Raw genomic sequence first — 17,209 nt, forward strand, 5'->3', positions numbered from 1 at the left:
CACTTACTTCCATAACTTTTAGATAAAACCCGCAAATCCCTTAATCCTTGGACAGTAAAATAATATCAGAAACCTAGCAATGATGAAAGAGTCATTCACTTGCTCAGTAAATGGTCCACATTCCTATAGTTAACTTAAAAGTCTTTCCTTAATAATCAATTGCCCGACTAGGATAGCAAAGTCCAGCCACCCGTATTGGTAGTATTTGAGTAGACTCAGAAAATCTAACAAAAGGCGAGGCATATAAGGGAAAATAAGAGCAACAATTGATTATTACTAGCATTCTTTTGCTCGTTTTTGGAATTTTCGGTTTTGGAATTTGAATAGGCCAACAGACATCCAGAACCTACCTTATCGCAGGATAGTACCACCCAGTTGAGACAGCTCCATCCACGCCAGGAATGAGTGAAATGACTCTAAGCGATTTACTTGAAACTCTACTTTTAGCACCTGTGGTCTGGAAATTAGTTCGTCGTTTGTTTACGATATCCCTAAGAAGCTGACAGGTCAGTTTGAAACAGCCCGCGAAGACGCTTAAACTTTTCAATTTTGCTAAAATTGGCTGCGAGATTCCCTTAAATCATAACCAACCTCTAGTTGATGAGGGTGATAACTAGGGATTATACAAAATATCACTGCTCTCGATATTCCCATCTTCCTTGAAGCAATAACCGGCAGCATGCCAACCACAATGACTTGTTCTGTGATTAAAGCAAAAGAATATCGATCTTGAGGCGATATTGGACCTGACGCCAGTCTACAGCGACATATTCTGGTTCAATATCTCTCAACAACGCTTCCTGGTCACGCTGTTTCCAGACTTCCTCAATGATACACCGGGCTGCACGACGATTGCTAATGCCTAATTTGCAGGAGTATTCTAACCATTGTCTCACCAAGTCTCTCTCCTGTTTTGAGCACGCTTCCACAGCAGCAATAAAGACAGGCCAAAGCGAAACGCTACCACCCTTCACGTCTAGGAAGCTGATCGTATCGCAGAGGACGTTGAAAACCTGGTCTCGAATAGCGATGGGTGCAACGTCATAAATGACCCGATACAAATAAATCACGGCAGCATTGCGGAATATACGTCGATGTAAGCTGCTGAGGTACCCCTGGCGACTCTGCGAGGGCGGCGTGATTATCGTGTCTGATTCCGAGGTACCAAGCTCGCCGAGAATTTTTCCGCATTGAACTTCAACTTCTATAAGCGACTCACCACTTCTGAGGGCCTCTGCAAGACGATGCACTTTCATGATTGATTGTAACACAGCGTTACTCGCACCAATTGTGTAGCCGAAGTGGCTTATTCGTGATATAGACTCCAGAAGGTGATCAGTGTTATAGCGACAGCCAAAAGAACCTCCCGAGCCAGTGCGAGCAATCTCTAAAGAGAGAGCCAAGTTCTGTGAAATCACCCAAGCATCGGACGACATTGTCCAGGGGCTATCATGTGAGAAAAAGGTAAGCAACCCAGACATACCAAGAAGATGCTTGCGCCATTCGTCACATTCGGGTGCATAACAGCCCTTTTGCAGAAACGTTAGTTAAAAAAAAAAAAAAATTGAGATTCAGGTCACCTACCTCGATCTGCGCGAGTGTGAAAAGCGCAGCAGCACAAGCACTGAAATCGTCGACCTGCTGATCTAGGCTAGTACGCAAAGACCCAACGGCGGAAGAGTATCGCCTCATTGCCTGCAGCTTGTACCACTGCGCTAAACCGTGTCTGTTCGCGTGAAGAGCAGAGAGATGGAAGGCTGACTGGGACAGGAGTGCGTCATATAGACTCCTACTACCATAGGACCCATGGTGAATCGCTATGGATGGATAGACATGACGCCAAGGATTGCCTTTAGAGTCAACCGGCATCATGAGAAATGCGACGTGGTTCACGTAATGATCTAATAGCGTATCTTCCACCCAAGTCCGACTTGAACATAGACTCTGTAATGTCGGTGTGGTTGGCAAGGAATCTGGATTGCTCGTCGTGTTTGAGGCGTTCCCTGAGGAGTCCACAGTATCCGTCTCTCGAGGAGGATCGGCTTGTCTGAATATGCGGAAAGGGTTGGACGCTCCTTGGTGTAATATACACTGGCAGCATGTCTCTTCACAGCCGATGTCTGTCAAGTGCTCTAACTGGGCTGCGCTGTATGGTTGTTGTCCTGCCCACGTTGAAAGTGGATCTAGTGAGCGTCGTGAATGAGACACATACATGCCCTTTTCGCTGTCGACCCAAACGAGTCGGACACTGTAGCCTTCACAGATTGTTGAAACTTTCCGGCAGGGCGAACATGCTGGTAAGACGCTATCACACGCTACTCGGCGGCGCCGGCAGGTCCAGCATGCATCAAATGAACGTCGGACTTTCTTGGGCATTATGTTCGCGTCAGGACTTAAGGGCTAGTCTCACGTTGATCGTCTGTGAGGTTCAAATTATGGTGTATGATCCCCAAAGCACGGGAAAATTCGGGATATTAGCTTATCTGTGAGTTTAGAGAAGGTTCCCGAGCTTCGGGGTTTCAATTTCTTTCGGCATCTGGTTATATTACCCGTGACGTAAATCGGGCGTCAGGTGCGGGGTATGCTACAATAGATCCTCCGGAGTAGTAAAGCAAAGATTTTATCTGTCTAATGTAAACAGCTTCGAATGGCATATGTTTGCTGTTAAGAGGTTGGATGGGGTAGAAAGGTCGAGTGGCGTGGCATCCTGGCTACGGGCCAGTCAGCCTCGGATCTTACCAGCCCTTATCACCTTTTCTTACGGACGTGTCACCGCGCTAACATACTGTATGAGAAGTCAATAGATACTTGTGCAATATGCCAGTACCGCTCGCCCCTTTGCATCGGTTAGGCCATTGCAGTTGTGGAGTGCGCAAAGTTCATTGTTTTGAGTAGCAAGCTCTCCAGTCATAAATTGTATTACTCGCTTCTCATCAATATAAAATGGCAGTAGAGCATCGCAATAATGACCTTAATTGTATCAATTATCTCTCGCCGTCCGCATCCATGCAGACCCTGCCGAGCAAAGCTTACTGGTCTAAGAGATCTAAGAGACGCGGCGAAACCTGCCAATTCTCGCGCATGAAAAGACGACGAACGCAGAATCAATGATCTTTCGAACCGCCTGTCTCCAATGCAGGTAATGTTAGTATCGAAAGCACCGCATTATTTACATCAGCGCACTTCGAAGTGGTCGAAACTCTCAACGGCTTGACAAACCGCCTACACCTTATTCCGACCGACCACCACTGGGGCGTTGCGTTCTGCCCGGATGGGCGGTCAAGGTTGGGCTCTCAGAAGCTGCGATTTGGGGACCCACTTGTGTCCTACTTCGAAAGTGGTAATATGTGTCGCCGGGTCTGTCTTCTTAGACCCCCTATTATCTTATGCGCATCGCGTGTTTTATTAAAGCTCCTTTCTGCCTCCCTCGATTTAATGCCGACCTGAGGACGTCCCATGCGCGTCGCGTGTGGTGTCACCCCTAGACCTTTCCTCCACACTGGTTTGTCCGTCCTTCCGCAGACCCACCGGGTCCCCATAGCAAAACGAGTATTATTAGGAGACTGGAGATTGGGAAAATAACCCCTCAATGGAAGAGCACTTTATACCCTTCAACAGAACGACTATTTGTAATACAAAAACAGTGTGGACAAGTCTACTGGGGCACGGCAATGCCTGAATGTACACGGTCATGAGGATATTTTGCAGGAGTCCTCAGCGCTAAAACAAGGCTGATTTCTCAACAGAGGGAGCTATACTTAGTCACAAAATCCTCGAAGGCCGCCAAGTACTTCACCACGTCCTTGTCGTTGAGCTCAAGATTCAACGGCGTGTATCCTCGAGGAGCCAGGTAGATGTTGTTCTCAAGCATGTGGAAGTAGTACAGAGCCCTGAGATCCGCAGCGCAAGGCCCACTGAATCGGACATTCACCATGCTACCGTGACCGGTGATGAACATAATTGGTAGCGATTCATGGGGTGCCAGCGATGAATCTTCTGGGTTTATGAGAGTGTCGTTCTTGAAGCTGTCTACTTCGATGATGTTTCGGAATGCACCAGCTGGATGCTGTCGATAAATGCCGTACTTGATAAGAACCTCTTGAAGTTTTATCTTGAAGTTGGTGCCAAATGCATTCAGTCTTTCCACCTCTGAGCTGTTATAAATATCCAATCCGACGACACCGGCTGACATGGTGACGATATTGTTATTGTAAGTGCCGGGGTGTTGGAGGCCAGACTTTTCGGGATCAAAAACCTCCATGATATCTCGTCTTCCACCGAAAGCTCCGAAGGTCATACCACCTCCGACGTATTTTCCCAACGTCATAATATCAGCTTTGATACCCATAGCGGCACTGCAGCCGTTTGGACCGAGCCTTGAAGCCATGACTTCGTCAATGATCAGCAAGCATTGCTGAGCATCAGCCTCTTGACGCAGATAACGAAGGAAATCCTTTGTTGCTGGTCGGCAGCCACCAGAGCCTTGAATAGGCTCCACAAGAATAGCTGCGAGACTCTGTGGGGCTAGGGAGCTAATAATGGCCTCAGTCTCGTCGATATTGTTGTAAGGAGCGAACACAAATTCGTGAGGAAGGTTGACGTTGCGTGTGGCTGGGTTCTTTATCAGGTCCATTGGAAAGATCAGTGTGCCGCCGTGGTAGCCGTTGCTAAAGACTAGGATCTTTCGGCGCCCGGTAATGTTTAGGGCGGCGGCGATGGCCACAGTGTTGGATTCGGTGCCAGAGTTGGTAAACCGAACCAAGTCTATGCCGCTGGGACGGAATCGAGTGACAACCTTCTTGGCCAGGGTTTTTTCTATAACAGTTTGTCCGCCGTAGTTCCACCCCTTCGAGAGGGCCCCGTGAACAGCCTTTGCAATAAGAGCATTAGAGTGGCCGAAAATACCGGCACTGTACTCTCCGAGAAAATCGACATAGGTGTCGTTGTCAACGGAGGTCAATGTGGCATCCTTGCCGCATGCGAAGGTGATGGGGAAGGGCGAAACATGTAGAATTGTTCTTGTGTTCCCACCGGGCATGAATTCGTGCGACTCTTCATGCAGCTTGTTCGAAACAGGGTTGCGCTGGATGTATCTATCTCGTGCTGCCGTGAGAGCCAGGCTGACAGGATGAATAGCCATTTTGTCAAAGGTATGTTCTTCCGAGCTTCTTTTGAATGCAAATATGGTGTGGGATATTCAGCGTGACAAGGGAAAGTGGGTGAGAGAATTCAGAGGGAATCAAACCTCAGTGCGGCTCCAGCCCTTTTATTACTTGTGATCAGGGCAATTTAGGCAATTTACACCGACGGTTCGTTGTACCGACGGAGGCATTATGGAGATAAAACGTAACTTGTATGGGAGAATATCGGAGAATCCCGTTCCACGGAACAAAACACCGACGGGCGATCTTGGCAGCTTCCGAATTCAATAGTAAGGAAGTCGAGGACGACAGAGCTACCACCTATACAGCGAGACCATTAAGGAACTCCCAATGAGTCGTATATACCAATATTAATTGCACTAGCATCGTTATTCAACCGTAGAGCCAGATTATCAAATTCGAATTCGTACCTATAAACATAAAACCTCCAGTAACGGTTGCTACTGTATGAAGCCGGAACTCGCCAATTAGGTCTGTATTGAACACAGGCCATGCCCCACTCGAATCTTCGCCAAAGAAAAGCCTTGAATACTGTAAGAAGTGCGGTGGCAATTACAAAATATTTGGGCGCAATCGTAGTAATGTTGAATTCTGCGGTGTTGTTAAGGCTGTCACCGCACTAGTAACAAAACTCGCCTCGTATTTATGGATACCCTATTCTAGTAATACTAGTACCGAGAATTCCTCGAGAAGGCCTCTTTATCTCTCTAAATGCGATGACAAGATGCTCCGTATCGATATCGAAGAAATGGAACTTTGCAACCTCGGAAGACCCCGGGGACCTTGGGTGGGGGGTTCTGCAAAGTCCGAGATTGAGAGCGAGGCGGCGACAGGGGCAGTGGGGATGTCGTAGCGAAAGGACCGATGCCATCACCTGATCTCGGACATTTCAAGACAGCGACGGTTGCCCGTCACCCGACCCTGGCGGAAGCCTACTGCCAGCACATGTCCACTGATTCCCTCATATCTACTAATTGCTACCTAACCAACGGTCTTTCCCATAGTACGATTGATAGCGGTCGGATATAGTTGGGCGGGCATAGCCGTGGCTTCCTATGGTGGCGAATGATGATTTTATACTGATGGGCAAATGGGCCGTTGCAGTAGCTCTTCAACCCAAAGTCCAATTCGCCCTACTTTGCTGACAAGTCCTACAGATGTCCCTCCCCAGATCATACGAGCAGCTGGAAAGGGCCCAATACTCTGCAAGAATGTTCGCATCCAGCCTAGACCAATCCGACCAATATTTTCTGATGTGGAGCACTGATCACACCAGTCGAATTTGGGCAAGACCAGTCACTCGCATCGTGGCGAAATTGTGTAACAAGCTTCTGAGCAAACTTCCAAGCTACTGTTAAAATCAAGCATCAAAATTACAATACGCGTATGCAATCAAGACCGAGCCAAAAAAAAGTCTAATGTTGGAGTTATCAATGGGCGTATACACTAGTAATTCTACATGTACAGTGGCACCTCGAAAGTTTTCGACCACCCGAAGTACCTTCCTTTACCGCCTCCTTATTGAGGACATACCGCCAACTAACTACAACTTATGAGTGGTGCAGCCACTATTTGCCGGCAGAATAATTAGCGTGATACCTGTGCCACTGTACAGTGGCACCGCAAAAGTGTGACCAACCCCCTCTGACCCGCCCCTTTCTGCCACCTATATTCTGCCATACTAAAATCTTCAAAATAATCAAATTAAACTCATACTTAGTATACCACTCACTAGAATCAGTAATAGCCTATACGCGACACGGCATACTCTCTAAGAGATTCCCTTGATCGTGCCACTATTCGCGACGCGTTCTAGTAGTTCAATCAGGGACGCTGTGTAGGCGGTGAATAGGGCGGTCAGAGGGAGTGGTCACAGACTTTTGCGGTGCCACTGTAGTGGTCCGATCGGCGCCCCGGTCGAACTTGAACTCTGAAAGACGAGCTCAGGCGCTCATAGTCCCTGAAGCTCCCCAGCTCTACCTTTTATTACTCTCACCTGCAGAGACGGAACTGTAGTAAAATTGTTCGTTCCCTCCCTCAACGTCTACCTGCTGCCTTATCATCACCAATACATCTTTGGACGAGACGATACATTCATGACTTTTATCTCGATTCAATCTATATATCTTCAAGTAATATGCCCGGCGATGATAGAGGCCGCCCATCCTCAGCAAATGGCCTCATTCTGGAAGCCTGGAGCCAAGGGCTCATGGTTGGCTCACTTTTAATCATGGCCGCCGTCGCAGTTGCCAACATGAGAAGGCGAATTCTTCTGCACAAGTTGATTCTAACAGAGGTCTGGTATCTCTTGACCGGCCATCCTGCCGGACATAGCTCATATTTTCGATAGCTTATCTTGGGAATGCCCCATGGCACATTTATCTTCGCACCGGACCCTGTATACAGCTGGTATCTCGCAGCAACTGCAGCCACCATTTGTATGTCATGGTCTTTGCACAACATCATTACGTGGATGAAGAACCGGCCCTTTTTGTCCCGCAAAGGATCCATTTTCTATATCGGGACCGTGATACTTGTGCAACCGTATTGGGTGGTAGAGATCTACGCGAACTTCACTTATTTCAATAATATCAACAATATATTCCAGATAACCAGACCATTGGAGCCCCTCTTTCGGTAAAACCTCTTTTGGATAATGCTTAAAAGTGCTAACCTGTGCTAGTGATCCTTGGTGGGTCTTCACCACTTGCCACCTGTTCTACATCATCAGACGACAATATAGCCTTCGAATCTTCGAGCTAGTGACGATTAGCCCGCGTTTTGGGATCCTGCTAGTTTCGATGTGTCTATCGCTTGTGTTCACTGTCCTCGATGCATGCAGCGTTTTGGGCGCCTTGCCATTAAGTCTGCCAAAAGGCGCGGGACCTTTCTGGAGAGTGAGTTGTGTTTCCACCATACCGACGGTTCAGATCAATCCTAATCTAGATACCTAAGCTATCATTCATTTTCAAATGCCTTTGCGACATCATTATTCTGGACGACTTCAAGGCTGCGCTTGACCGAATACGAAGCAATTGGTTGCAAAAGACACTGCCGTGCAATTTGGTTTGCAGAGGACCAACCGACGATAATGAGACTCCAATACATCTGGAAGATATTGAGGCAGCTGTAGGATCCTCCCACGAGAGGTCAGATTCTACTCGGACGCCAGCAACCGAGGGAATGAACACATGTTGAGGTGCGTGCCTGAGGTTTCAGCGCCCACCACCGCCTGTAGATAGACCTTTCCTTCTGAGAGATGACTTAGGAATATCATCGTCATCTGCGGTTCTTACTCTCTCCCCGTTTCGTGATCTCCTGCTCAGGTCCTCGTTATGGCGCCTTCCGACTTCTCCTGAGTTCTCGCCGCCATCAACATACGAAGGTGAAGCAATTCAAAGCCTCATTATATTTTTGTTGCTCTTTACGGTACATTCATTTACACGTGCTAGGATGCTACTACCCAACACCCAACATCTGGAAAAGCAGACATGAATCAGGTTTTAGCTCTCGAGGAGCTAACAAGTGAACAACAACCGCTGGGAAAGCAAAACAAGCATCTACTCAAAAAAGGTGTTCTAAAGCATCATGCAAATCAAAAGAAATCCTGACCCCAAATAATCACCGTGGATGCCCCAGAGCATATGGTGGGGGCATTTTGCACACGTAGGCAACCCAATGAGCTACGTAGCCTCCGATGTCGTGAAGGAATGAGATGCACCAGAAACCGCAATACCAGAGCGCTGACGACCAGGGGATTTAACATAGCATCCAGTCAGTCTTCAGGTTACCCAGGATAGTCAATACAGTCAACTAATTCAAGTAACTTATCGGAAAATGGGGCCCAGCAGAAGCCTAAGCCTGGCAAGCGAAGCCTGGAGCGAATCAGACAAGGAAAAAGGTCCCAGAGAGACACTGTAGCTAGAAATAGATATCAACCTTCTCTTCTAGATTCAGCAAAGCAAACTAATTCGATGGAAGGTCTCTGCGATATCGCTCAAACTCAGCAGCAAGAAGCGTACCAGGGCGTCCTCTAGCGAATACGGATACAGTTTGCAGGGGATTAATTCACTGGAAATTGGACTACAAGCCTCGCAATTAGGTGGAGGTTGGTACGTCAACCAAATCACAGAGCTCAAATTGAGATCAGCAAGTTCAGCGTTAAGTTCTGACAGGCACAGCATCGGGGATTAGTTGATGGTATTATGTCCATGATCAACGTCTAACAACATTCGCCGATGCGTATGGCCCAACAACAGATACCGAAGCCCAGGTGATCGCCCAGTCAGCTTACAGAGCTGAAAACCAAGGTTAACGGGCCTACCAGCGTGACTAGCCATGAAGCCGGTGGTTCAGGAATGGCAGTAAGTCATCTCGAAGAAAAACAGGCACTAGAAGTCTCAAGCACCCTCAGGACAGATAAAGGCAGCCTAAAGGAGAACCCCAGACCGCTACTGCGCCCAGAAAGAGGAGTGACGGCCCCTACGTGAGAAAGCCAATATACTAGCGCTGATTTGGAAATCAGCGCTACAGTTATTTGAGCTGCGCTCCCGGAACCAGTGATACCCAGGCAAACTTCTTGCGACCTCAGGCCTTACCCATGCTCTGGCCTAGCTCTGGGCCGTGAGAAAATTGAGCTAGGCATAGGGAGCCGCTAAAGCGATTCAAAACTGTCTCAAAACGGCGCCAACCGTGTCCCTGTTGCAATATACCAAGAAAGATCCAGCTGCCTTTGCGATAGAATAGTAGGAAATACTCTACCAGGACCGATCAAACAAATGAATCCAAACTGTTGTATTGCGTGAGTACTCCACTAAAGACATGCTTTTGTAGCCAAAGAGGACAAGTCCCTCGGCTTTGGGGCCAATGCGGCTATCAATAGCTCACAGTATGAAAGAAGCTGAAAAAAAAAGCATTTCGAAAGTAAAATGGGATCTGTGGTTCATGCTGAAAACGAATATAGGACAACGTTCATTCGCCAACTCTGTCCTTCGTCGCCACGATGCCCAACTTGGTTGCCGCGTAACATAGAATAAAAAGATTTACACACCTCAAGATCACTGGCTTTGTGGTACTGCACCACTCCATTTCAGTTAGCACGGGAAATGGCGTGAGAAAGTTTTTTTTTTTTTTTTTTTTTTTTTTTTTTTTTTTTTTTTTTTCAGATTTGAAAAAGGATATTCTTTTTTTTGAGACAACGGAAAACAAAATTAATCGATCCAATCCGCTCATGTCGCTGAGCAACTCCCGTCGATATCCGGGTCCTTGAAGTTATGGCGACGTTCAGCCACGAAAGGCATATGAGTACGAAAGGACGCGACGACAGGAGGTTTGCTATGAGGATGAGTAATTAGCAGTCGCGTTTAACCCCTGGTGTGTGAGGGACACATACTACAAGTTTCCGGCGATTTCTACCCGCCACATTAGAGGAATTTGGAAATTCTTCAATATTTATGGATTGTATCATGGAGAAGGAGCTCACAAGCTTCTGGAGTCGTCTTAAGTTCCTGGTTGAACCTTTGAAACATGCAACTAACCCACCCAGAAGCTCGGTCACAATTTAATTTGTGCGGAAATTTCCTTGTTTCTTCTCGCCAGTGAGCCACGGAATGTTGAGAAAGCCTATTAAATATTGAAAAATTTGCATCGGTTGATAAAGCGACTTTGAACAACAGAAAATATAGCTGCAAAAATGATCCTTCGGTCAGTAATTCTACGGATTGACTCATTTTTCATACAAGCTATGGAGCTCTTGAAGCGTGGTGGGACTGTAGGCATGGAGTCCTCGGCAATGGATGTATAAGTGATAACTAGCTTCTGGATGTCTCGGTCGGATTTGAAGGCCTTTATATCAAAAATAACGAGAGCATTTGGTGGGACCATGTACGGAGAATTAGAACAATTGCGGGACCGTCGCCTCTCAAGCTAATAATCCACATCAGATGGAAGACCGCAGAAGACTGACTAGGGCAATCTGTCAGCGAATTTTCTTTGAAACCGCAATACCATGAATCGCGAGATAAAATTGCTCTTCGGCCAACTTTATATTCCCCGTAGATCTCCCGTACTCCCATTCCCCGAGAACTAAACGCCAACCCCGGAGACGAATTAGCCGATGGCAACCATCTTGATATGGTCCATCGGTGAGCTTTTCATTTCTAGTTATTGACATGAGATACCTCCACGATAGTATCTGCACCTCGAATGACAATTTAAGAAGTTTTAGTGGCAGGTAGTTCGCTCGATATTTCGACCTTTCATTTTACTCTATTACTACATGTCAAAAGCAGACCCCGCAGTCCGCGAATTATGCTTCTCGAGGATTTTGAGGAAATATTGAAGGAGAAATATCGCGGCAAATCCCACTCACAAAAAGTTGTAACGTTCGCAGTCTTATATTCCTTGAGGGTGGGAGAGTCAGGATCTGGGAAGACAGCGACGAGCTGCAGTATTACCGGTAGGCTCAATCTTGAACACTTGGCTTTATTTCTAGCTCACACCATTTCTGGCAGTGTCGGTACTTCTATTACCTTACAGAATGTGATTTAAGCAATTGTTGCTTCATCTATGACATAGCTTCCTCCGAATCCATTATTTTCATTCCTCCTGTTGACCATGACGATGTTGTGTGGTCAGGCATGCCTGTGAACACGGAGGAAGCTCTGAAGGCATACGACGTAGACCATGTCAAGTTGACGACGGACCTTGGATATGTACTTGTACTTGCTGATCTATCCGCTTCTCAAAGGCCAACAGTTTAGACTATTGCAGACCAGATTTCGTGGCAGCTGGATTTAGTTGACAGGTTCGATTTATCGGAACTCAAAAATGCCATTGAGCAAAGTCGAGTAATCAAAGATGGGTATGAGCTGGCTATGATCCGAAAAGCAAATTACATCTCAAGTCTTGGCCATGGGGCTGTCATGAGGCAGGCCTTCAAGGCAAGCAATGAAATGCAACTTGAGGCGGTATTTTTTGGGCACTCCTTTGCAGATGGAGTCAAAAAGATGACTACCGTCCAGTCGTAGCTGCGGACCGAGCTGCGGCGACACTAGTAGTAAGTAGTAGTAGTAGTATTCATTTGCTCGATTTAGCTTGCCTTAAGTTCAGCTGCTATGCGGGAGTGCAATCAGGCGTGCTCGACAGCGAGCACAACGGTAAAGTGACTGGGTCGGATTCTCACAAACAAAATCCGGTCTTAAAGTCCGCCCGACCATGAATACATTGTGAACCAGACTCAAGGGTCGAAACTACTATATTTTTTCAGATGGCTCTCGGAGCAAATCAATCGTAAGTCCAATATCTATCTCATCCACCCGTGGACAACGTGTTGACAAAATATAACCAGTCGCTCCGAATCTGAACGGTTTGTATCCTTATCTCCTCGGCATTTTCTGCTCGTCCAAAAATTCCGGGGGTTTGATCACTTGATCGGGCTTGAGTGTCTCGGCCACCACGCCAAATAACGTTCGGGGGTTTCTCATCGAGTGTCTTACAGAGCATCGTATCTTCGGAACAAGCATAGTGCCTCGCTGATTCCGAAGCAAGATGGTACGGAGCAAAGTCCGAGGTCTTGCTCCGCAGATAGTTACCAAGTATTGTCGGGCCCGACTACTAGAGGCCGGGTATTTCGGGATTTCCATGCTGATACGGCTCTGGTATACACTAGTACAGAACGCAGCCAATGATTCCAATTTGGAGATCGCGAAATGTCTACAGTAGCTCCTTACAGTAGTCTTATTCAGGCTGTTTCGTAACACCAAACCCAGGGTTAATCGCAGACTACCCCGCATTGGGACTTTACTTCACGGTTGAAAATGTCGGACTTTCGGATTAAACCAACAATTAAGCCACGGAGATTCCACATTAATAGGGATTAGCGGCAGGGCCGTGGCTTGACACGATCAAAACATAAGAAAGTATTCGATCCCACCTAAACTACGATCACATTTTGCATATTTTACAGCTATAGTACAAAAAATGACGCTCTTGACAAGCTTCTTGGGCGCCAACTTGGGATTGACTCTACCACAGCGCATACTCATGCTGTTGGGCGTACTCCTGCTGTTCCTTGTATGCCGGAGCATCTATCGGCTTTTTTTTCTCCCCTTGCACGGTTCCCAGGCCCATTTTGGGCCCGAATCACGAATCTATGGCACGTAAATCTGATCTGGGCAGGCAACGAGCATGTCGCATTGCATGATCTGCATGCGCGGTATGGTCCGCTCGTTCGCATAGGTCCGTCCAAATTGTACGACGCTTGATTGCCATCATTCTTGGGATTTGCCACTCACAAAGAATGGTTCTACCAGGAGCGTTACAGATTCCGCTACCTTCCGCAAGATCTACAACGTTGCGGCGCCATTTCCGAAAAGTGATTATTACGAGCCGTTTCGCGTGCCCGGTCCAAATATCGATATTTTCGTTGAGAAAAACGAAACCTTGCACGGCAAATTCAAGAGGCAGTTCTCACATGTATACAGTGCTACTGGCGTGAAGGATCTGGACGCAAATATTGATGGTTCAATCAAGAAATTTATTGCGCAGATGCAGAAAACCAAAGGGACAAATATTGATCTCGGAAAGTGGTTCGAGAGGCTTTTGTTTGGTACTAAGAGCTTTCTGCGTGCTGGTCCGACATGGCTGATACCCAACAGATTGCATGTGTGATTTGACATTTGAACAAAACCAGGGCTATATTGACAGTAGTCCTGAAGATAACCCGTTCGGCGCAGTGGCACGTTTTGTCAGGCAGGCTCATCTGTATGGCATGACACCGGCGTTATTTTACTTTGCAAAAGCTTCACAATTCGTGACCGAAAAATTATTTCGGTCAAAAAGAAAGCCAGATGCGAGCAGCCGAAGTATCGAAGCATTCTTGCGGGGTTTTAAAGATCCCAGCAATGTTCATAGGGGCAAAGCGCAACGCAATATCGCCTCAAAGCTATTTCAGGTACAAGCTTCTAAGAGTTCCAACTCATTAACAGATGAGGAAGTGGCACACCTTGTTGATTTTGGGGTGAAAGCTGGTGTAACAGATGGTAGCGCTTGGTTGAACTCTGTGTTCTACCACCTGATCCACAACCGAGACAAACTTGACAAACTTGTGCAGGAGCTTGATCAGAAATTAAACGCCGGGAAGTTAGACACTATCTGCACCTCACAACAGGCTGCTGCGTGTCCTTACCTTAATGCAGTCCTACAAGAAGCGCAACGGATGTTTCCCAGCATTGGTGGTATCCTGCCTCGAGAAACACCCAGTGGCGGAAAAGAAATACTCGGCCAGCACATTCCAGCAGGAGTATGGAGCGTTAATGTCGTATTCTCTTACTCAGTCCTGCTTACAACTTGTGTCTTATAGGTTACTATCGGAGCTCCAGCATTTGCGATAAGTCGGATGCCGGAAGTCTTTGGTGCCGACACCTCATCTTTCATACCCGAAAGGTGGCTTGATGTTGGCCAACCAAATATGTGTAAGTTCTTTCAAGAGTACCCGTGACCACTCCAGATTTGACCCTCTATCTCTAGCACGATTTTCTATGGGATTTGGTTTAGGGTCTAGGACATGCCTTGGTAAAAGTTCGTAAACAAATCGCCCCTTGCCCCTTCACCTCACAACTAAAAGCCACTTCTAATCGTTCTCAGACCTTTCGTGGTTGATGATGAGGAAGGTATGTCATTCGTCATTCTCGAGTAGAGCCATCGAGAAAAGAAGAGGTCTGACGATGTTCAATAGATTGTACCGTCCCTTCTCTTATCTTTGGATTTCGAATCTCCGGATCCCAAGTCTGACTGGACCGTTGTTTCCGGGTAAGTGCCACTCAAGAAGCAACTGGCAAGGAGGACGCTCATATGGTCTCATAGGGCTGGCGTCCATCAATATAACTTCCATGCACGAGTCAAAAAGCGAGAGTTTAAAGAATAAAGCGTGCTCCCGTGGTCATATAGCCTTCAAAAGTGCGAGTGTGTTTTCCGAGACTCTCCAGATGTTGCGACAATGGAGACGATGCGTTCTACATGGTGCCTACCTACATATTCAATGGCTTCCGTAACGAAAACAAGCCAGCAATTTCGTTATTCTGTAGCTTGAGACAACCTGGCTATTCTATAGCCACGAAAAGCTTGTAAGATTTGTCCAATTTAAACGAGCCTTTTTTTAGTTTGGTATACATGGTCAGGATCGTACCTTTTAGTCACCTCTGATAGGAACTCTGTGTCTGCCTTGCTAGAACTACTAAGCGTAACTTTACGCTTGCCAGTATAGTTAGAAAATAGGAAAGGTAATAGATGCTCCGTTTATCTCTTTTCCCCTTGATCTTTTCAAGGTTTTTTTGTGGCAGTGATTTTATTATTATTTTGCTTTGATATGGAGCCCCACCTAATTATTTGGCTGACAATATGCCTCTTAGTCTATTCTAGACTGTTTATATTAGCTGCAAGGTAACAGAGCCGAGGAGACAGATATGTCTCTGTTATTCCTCTAGTATTGTGTGCTATTCCTTCTGCTTCTCGAACAACAACTTCATGTACAAATATAAGGAGCTTCTTATCTAGCCTGACTATTAGAATAAATATAACGCAATGATCTCTATGTCTCTGTTGAAGGTTGGCTATATTACTTGCAAGAATAGAATACTTCGTTATTCTGACACCACAATATTAGTACTTTGTGGAGAATATCGAATATAAGTAAGATTTAACAGGCTAGATATATACCATGCTTTAGAGTACCTGCAGCGTATATTCTATTATTATCGGTACGAATAATAATAAAATGGCCCTGAGAGTCAATATTTAATTTTAAAACAAAGTGTTAGTATCTACTTGCAAGGTAGATAGTCTGTTGATTAGGTAGGGACTCAGAATCGGAAAGCTAAGACAGCGTTTTGCCACAGCGGCTGAATCTTGAAGAAAAGAAAGTAATTACAATGCGGTTGCCCCTTTGTGGCCAGGTATTGGAGACTTGATGCCTAAATGCTTCCTTCGGGTTCGATACCCATGTGTTCACCCCACACATCATGATTTCGAGAAGTGTCCTAACAGACAGAAGATCTAGTTAACTGATATAGAATCTTTGTACGTGGGAATAACCGAGATTTTCGCAGCACTTGTCGCTTGTCACTATTATAAAGCTCTATATTTACTTATAGGTTTAATGTATATTAGAGAATTGGTTGACACTGTATGGCTTCTTGATCTGCACTTCAGAACTCATCAACCAAGCTGATATAATGTTGTACTCACCAGTATAGCCTATTCAATATTAATATTGTAGGAAAAATCATGGAATTCTCGAAGGCGGCAAAGACGCCTCGGCGAAGTACTTAGCTATAACTTTGTCCTTGAGCTCGAGGCTCAACGGTTTGTAGAATTTTAGGAGTGAAGTCAACCTTATTCTCCAGCATGTAAAAGAAGTAAGGGCCTTTACATCCTCCATCGCATGGTACGCTAAATCGACTCAACATGATGCTGCCGTGTACGGTGACTAACATAGTGGACAGAAGCGGTGATCTGAGGATATTTCCGGTGAGGCAGCACAATTTCTATTTTATGCTCGAGGCAGTGTCGAGTTGACTGAGCCTTTATGTAGCGGAAAGATGAAGTGAGATTGGCGACATTCGAGATCGCCTTCTGAGCCAACCTGTCATTGATCCCCGCAAAATGCAATTGCTGGACTCGCACTGAAAAAATAAAAGAAAATAAAAGAAAATAAAGAAGATAAAAAAAAAAAAAAAATATATATATATACAGTACCCAAAGTACTATTCGAAAATGCAAATAAAGAGTAGATCCAGTTTGTGTTTATGGCTATGTACCACGCTGTGGAAGCGCAGAGCCTCGAAGCCGCCTTCGAGATCGTCCTGTGCTTTGATAATAGATCAAGCTGTGGCCGCGGACGAGCGCATTCATCGCCTGTACCACCTCCTATGAACGCAATGCCAAATTAATTCTGAAGTACAAGGATTTTTTTTTTCTTTTGCACAGCGGTCTGTCGCGAGTGGATGACCGATACGAGGACTCCGAAAACGAAAAGCTGCAACTTCGGC

General features: G+C 46.2%; 4 protein-coding genes across 4 annotated transcripts; 2 read left to right on the top strand and 2 right to left on the bottom strand.

Annotated features, from left to right (window-relative positions):
- Nucleotides 1-707: 707 nt before the first annotated feature.
- N7474_006234 (uncharacterized protein) lies at nt 708-1,692 on the bottom strand (the record flags this gene model as incomplete). Its single annotated transcript, XM_057197649.1, has 3 exons — nt 708-1,387; nt 1,484-1,529; nt 1,585-1,692. 3 exons carry the CDS (start codon nt 1,690-1,692, stop codon nt 708-710), a joined length of 834 nt encoding a protein of 277 aa, XP_057055045.1.
- Nucleotides 1,693-3,739: 2,047 nt separating this feature from the next.
- N7474_006235 (uncharacterized protein) lies at nt 3,740-5,140 on the bottom strand (the record flags this gene model as incomplete). Its single annotated transcript, XM_057197650.1, has 1 exon — nt 3,740-5,140. The coding sequence occupies one exon, from the start codon at nt 5,138-5,140 to the stop codon at nt 3,740-3,742; it is 1,401 nt and encodes a 466-aa protein (XP_057055046.1).
- A 2,384-nt stretch (nt 5,141-7,524) lies between these two features.
- N7474_006236 (uncharacterized protein) lies at nt 7,525-8,291 on the top strand (the record flags this gene model as incomplete). The annotated part of the gene is made up of 3 exons (XM_057197651.1): nt 7,525-7,799; nt 7,846-8,059; nt 8,118-8,291. Coding segments are annotated over 3 exons (663 nt in total), but the record flags the coding sequence as incomplete, so codon positions are not given.
- A 4,851-nt stretch (nt 8,292-13,142) lies between these two features.
- On the top strand, nt 13,143-15,087 carry N7474_006237 (uncharacterized protein; the record flags this gene model as incomplete). Its single annotated transcript, XM_057197652.1, has 8 exons — nt 13,143-13,235; nt 13,341-13,377; nt 13,486-13,770; nt 13,820-14,463; nt 14,524-14,635; nt 14,808-14,833; nt 14,899-14,972; nt 15,027-15,087. 8 exons carry the CDS (start codon nt 13,143-13,145, stop codon nt 15,085-15,087), a joined length of 1,332 nt encoding a protein of 443 aa, XP_057055048.1.
- Nucleotides 15,088-17,209: the final 2,122 nt, after the last annotated feature.

The sequence above is a fragment of the Penicillium riverlandense genome, assembly GCF_028828495.1.
Source record: "Penicillium riverlandense strain IBT 135883 chromosome Unknown utg000003l_segment0_segment0, whole genome shotgun sequence".
Lineage (NCBI taxonomy): Eukaryota > Fungi > Ascomycota > Eurotiomycetes > Eurotiales > Aspergillaceae > Penicillium > Penicillium riverlandense.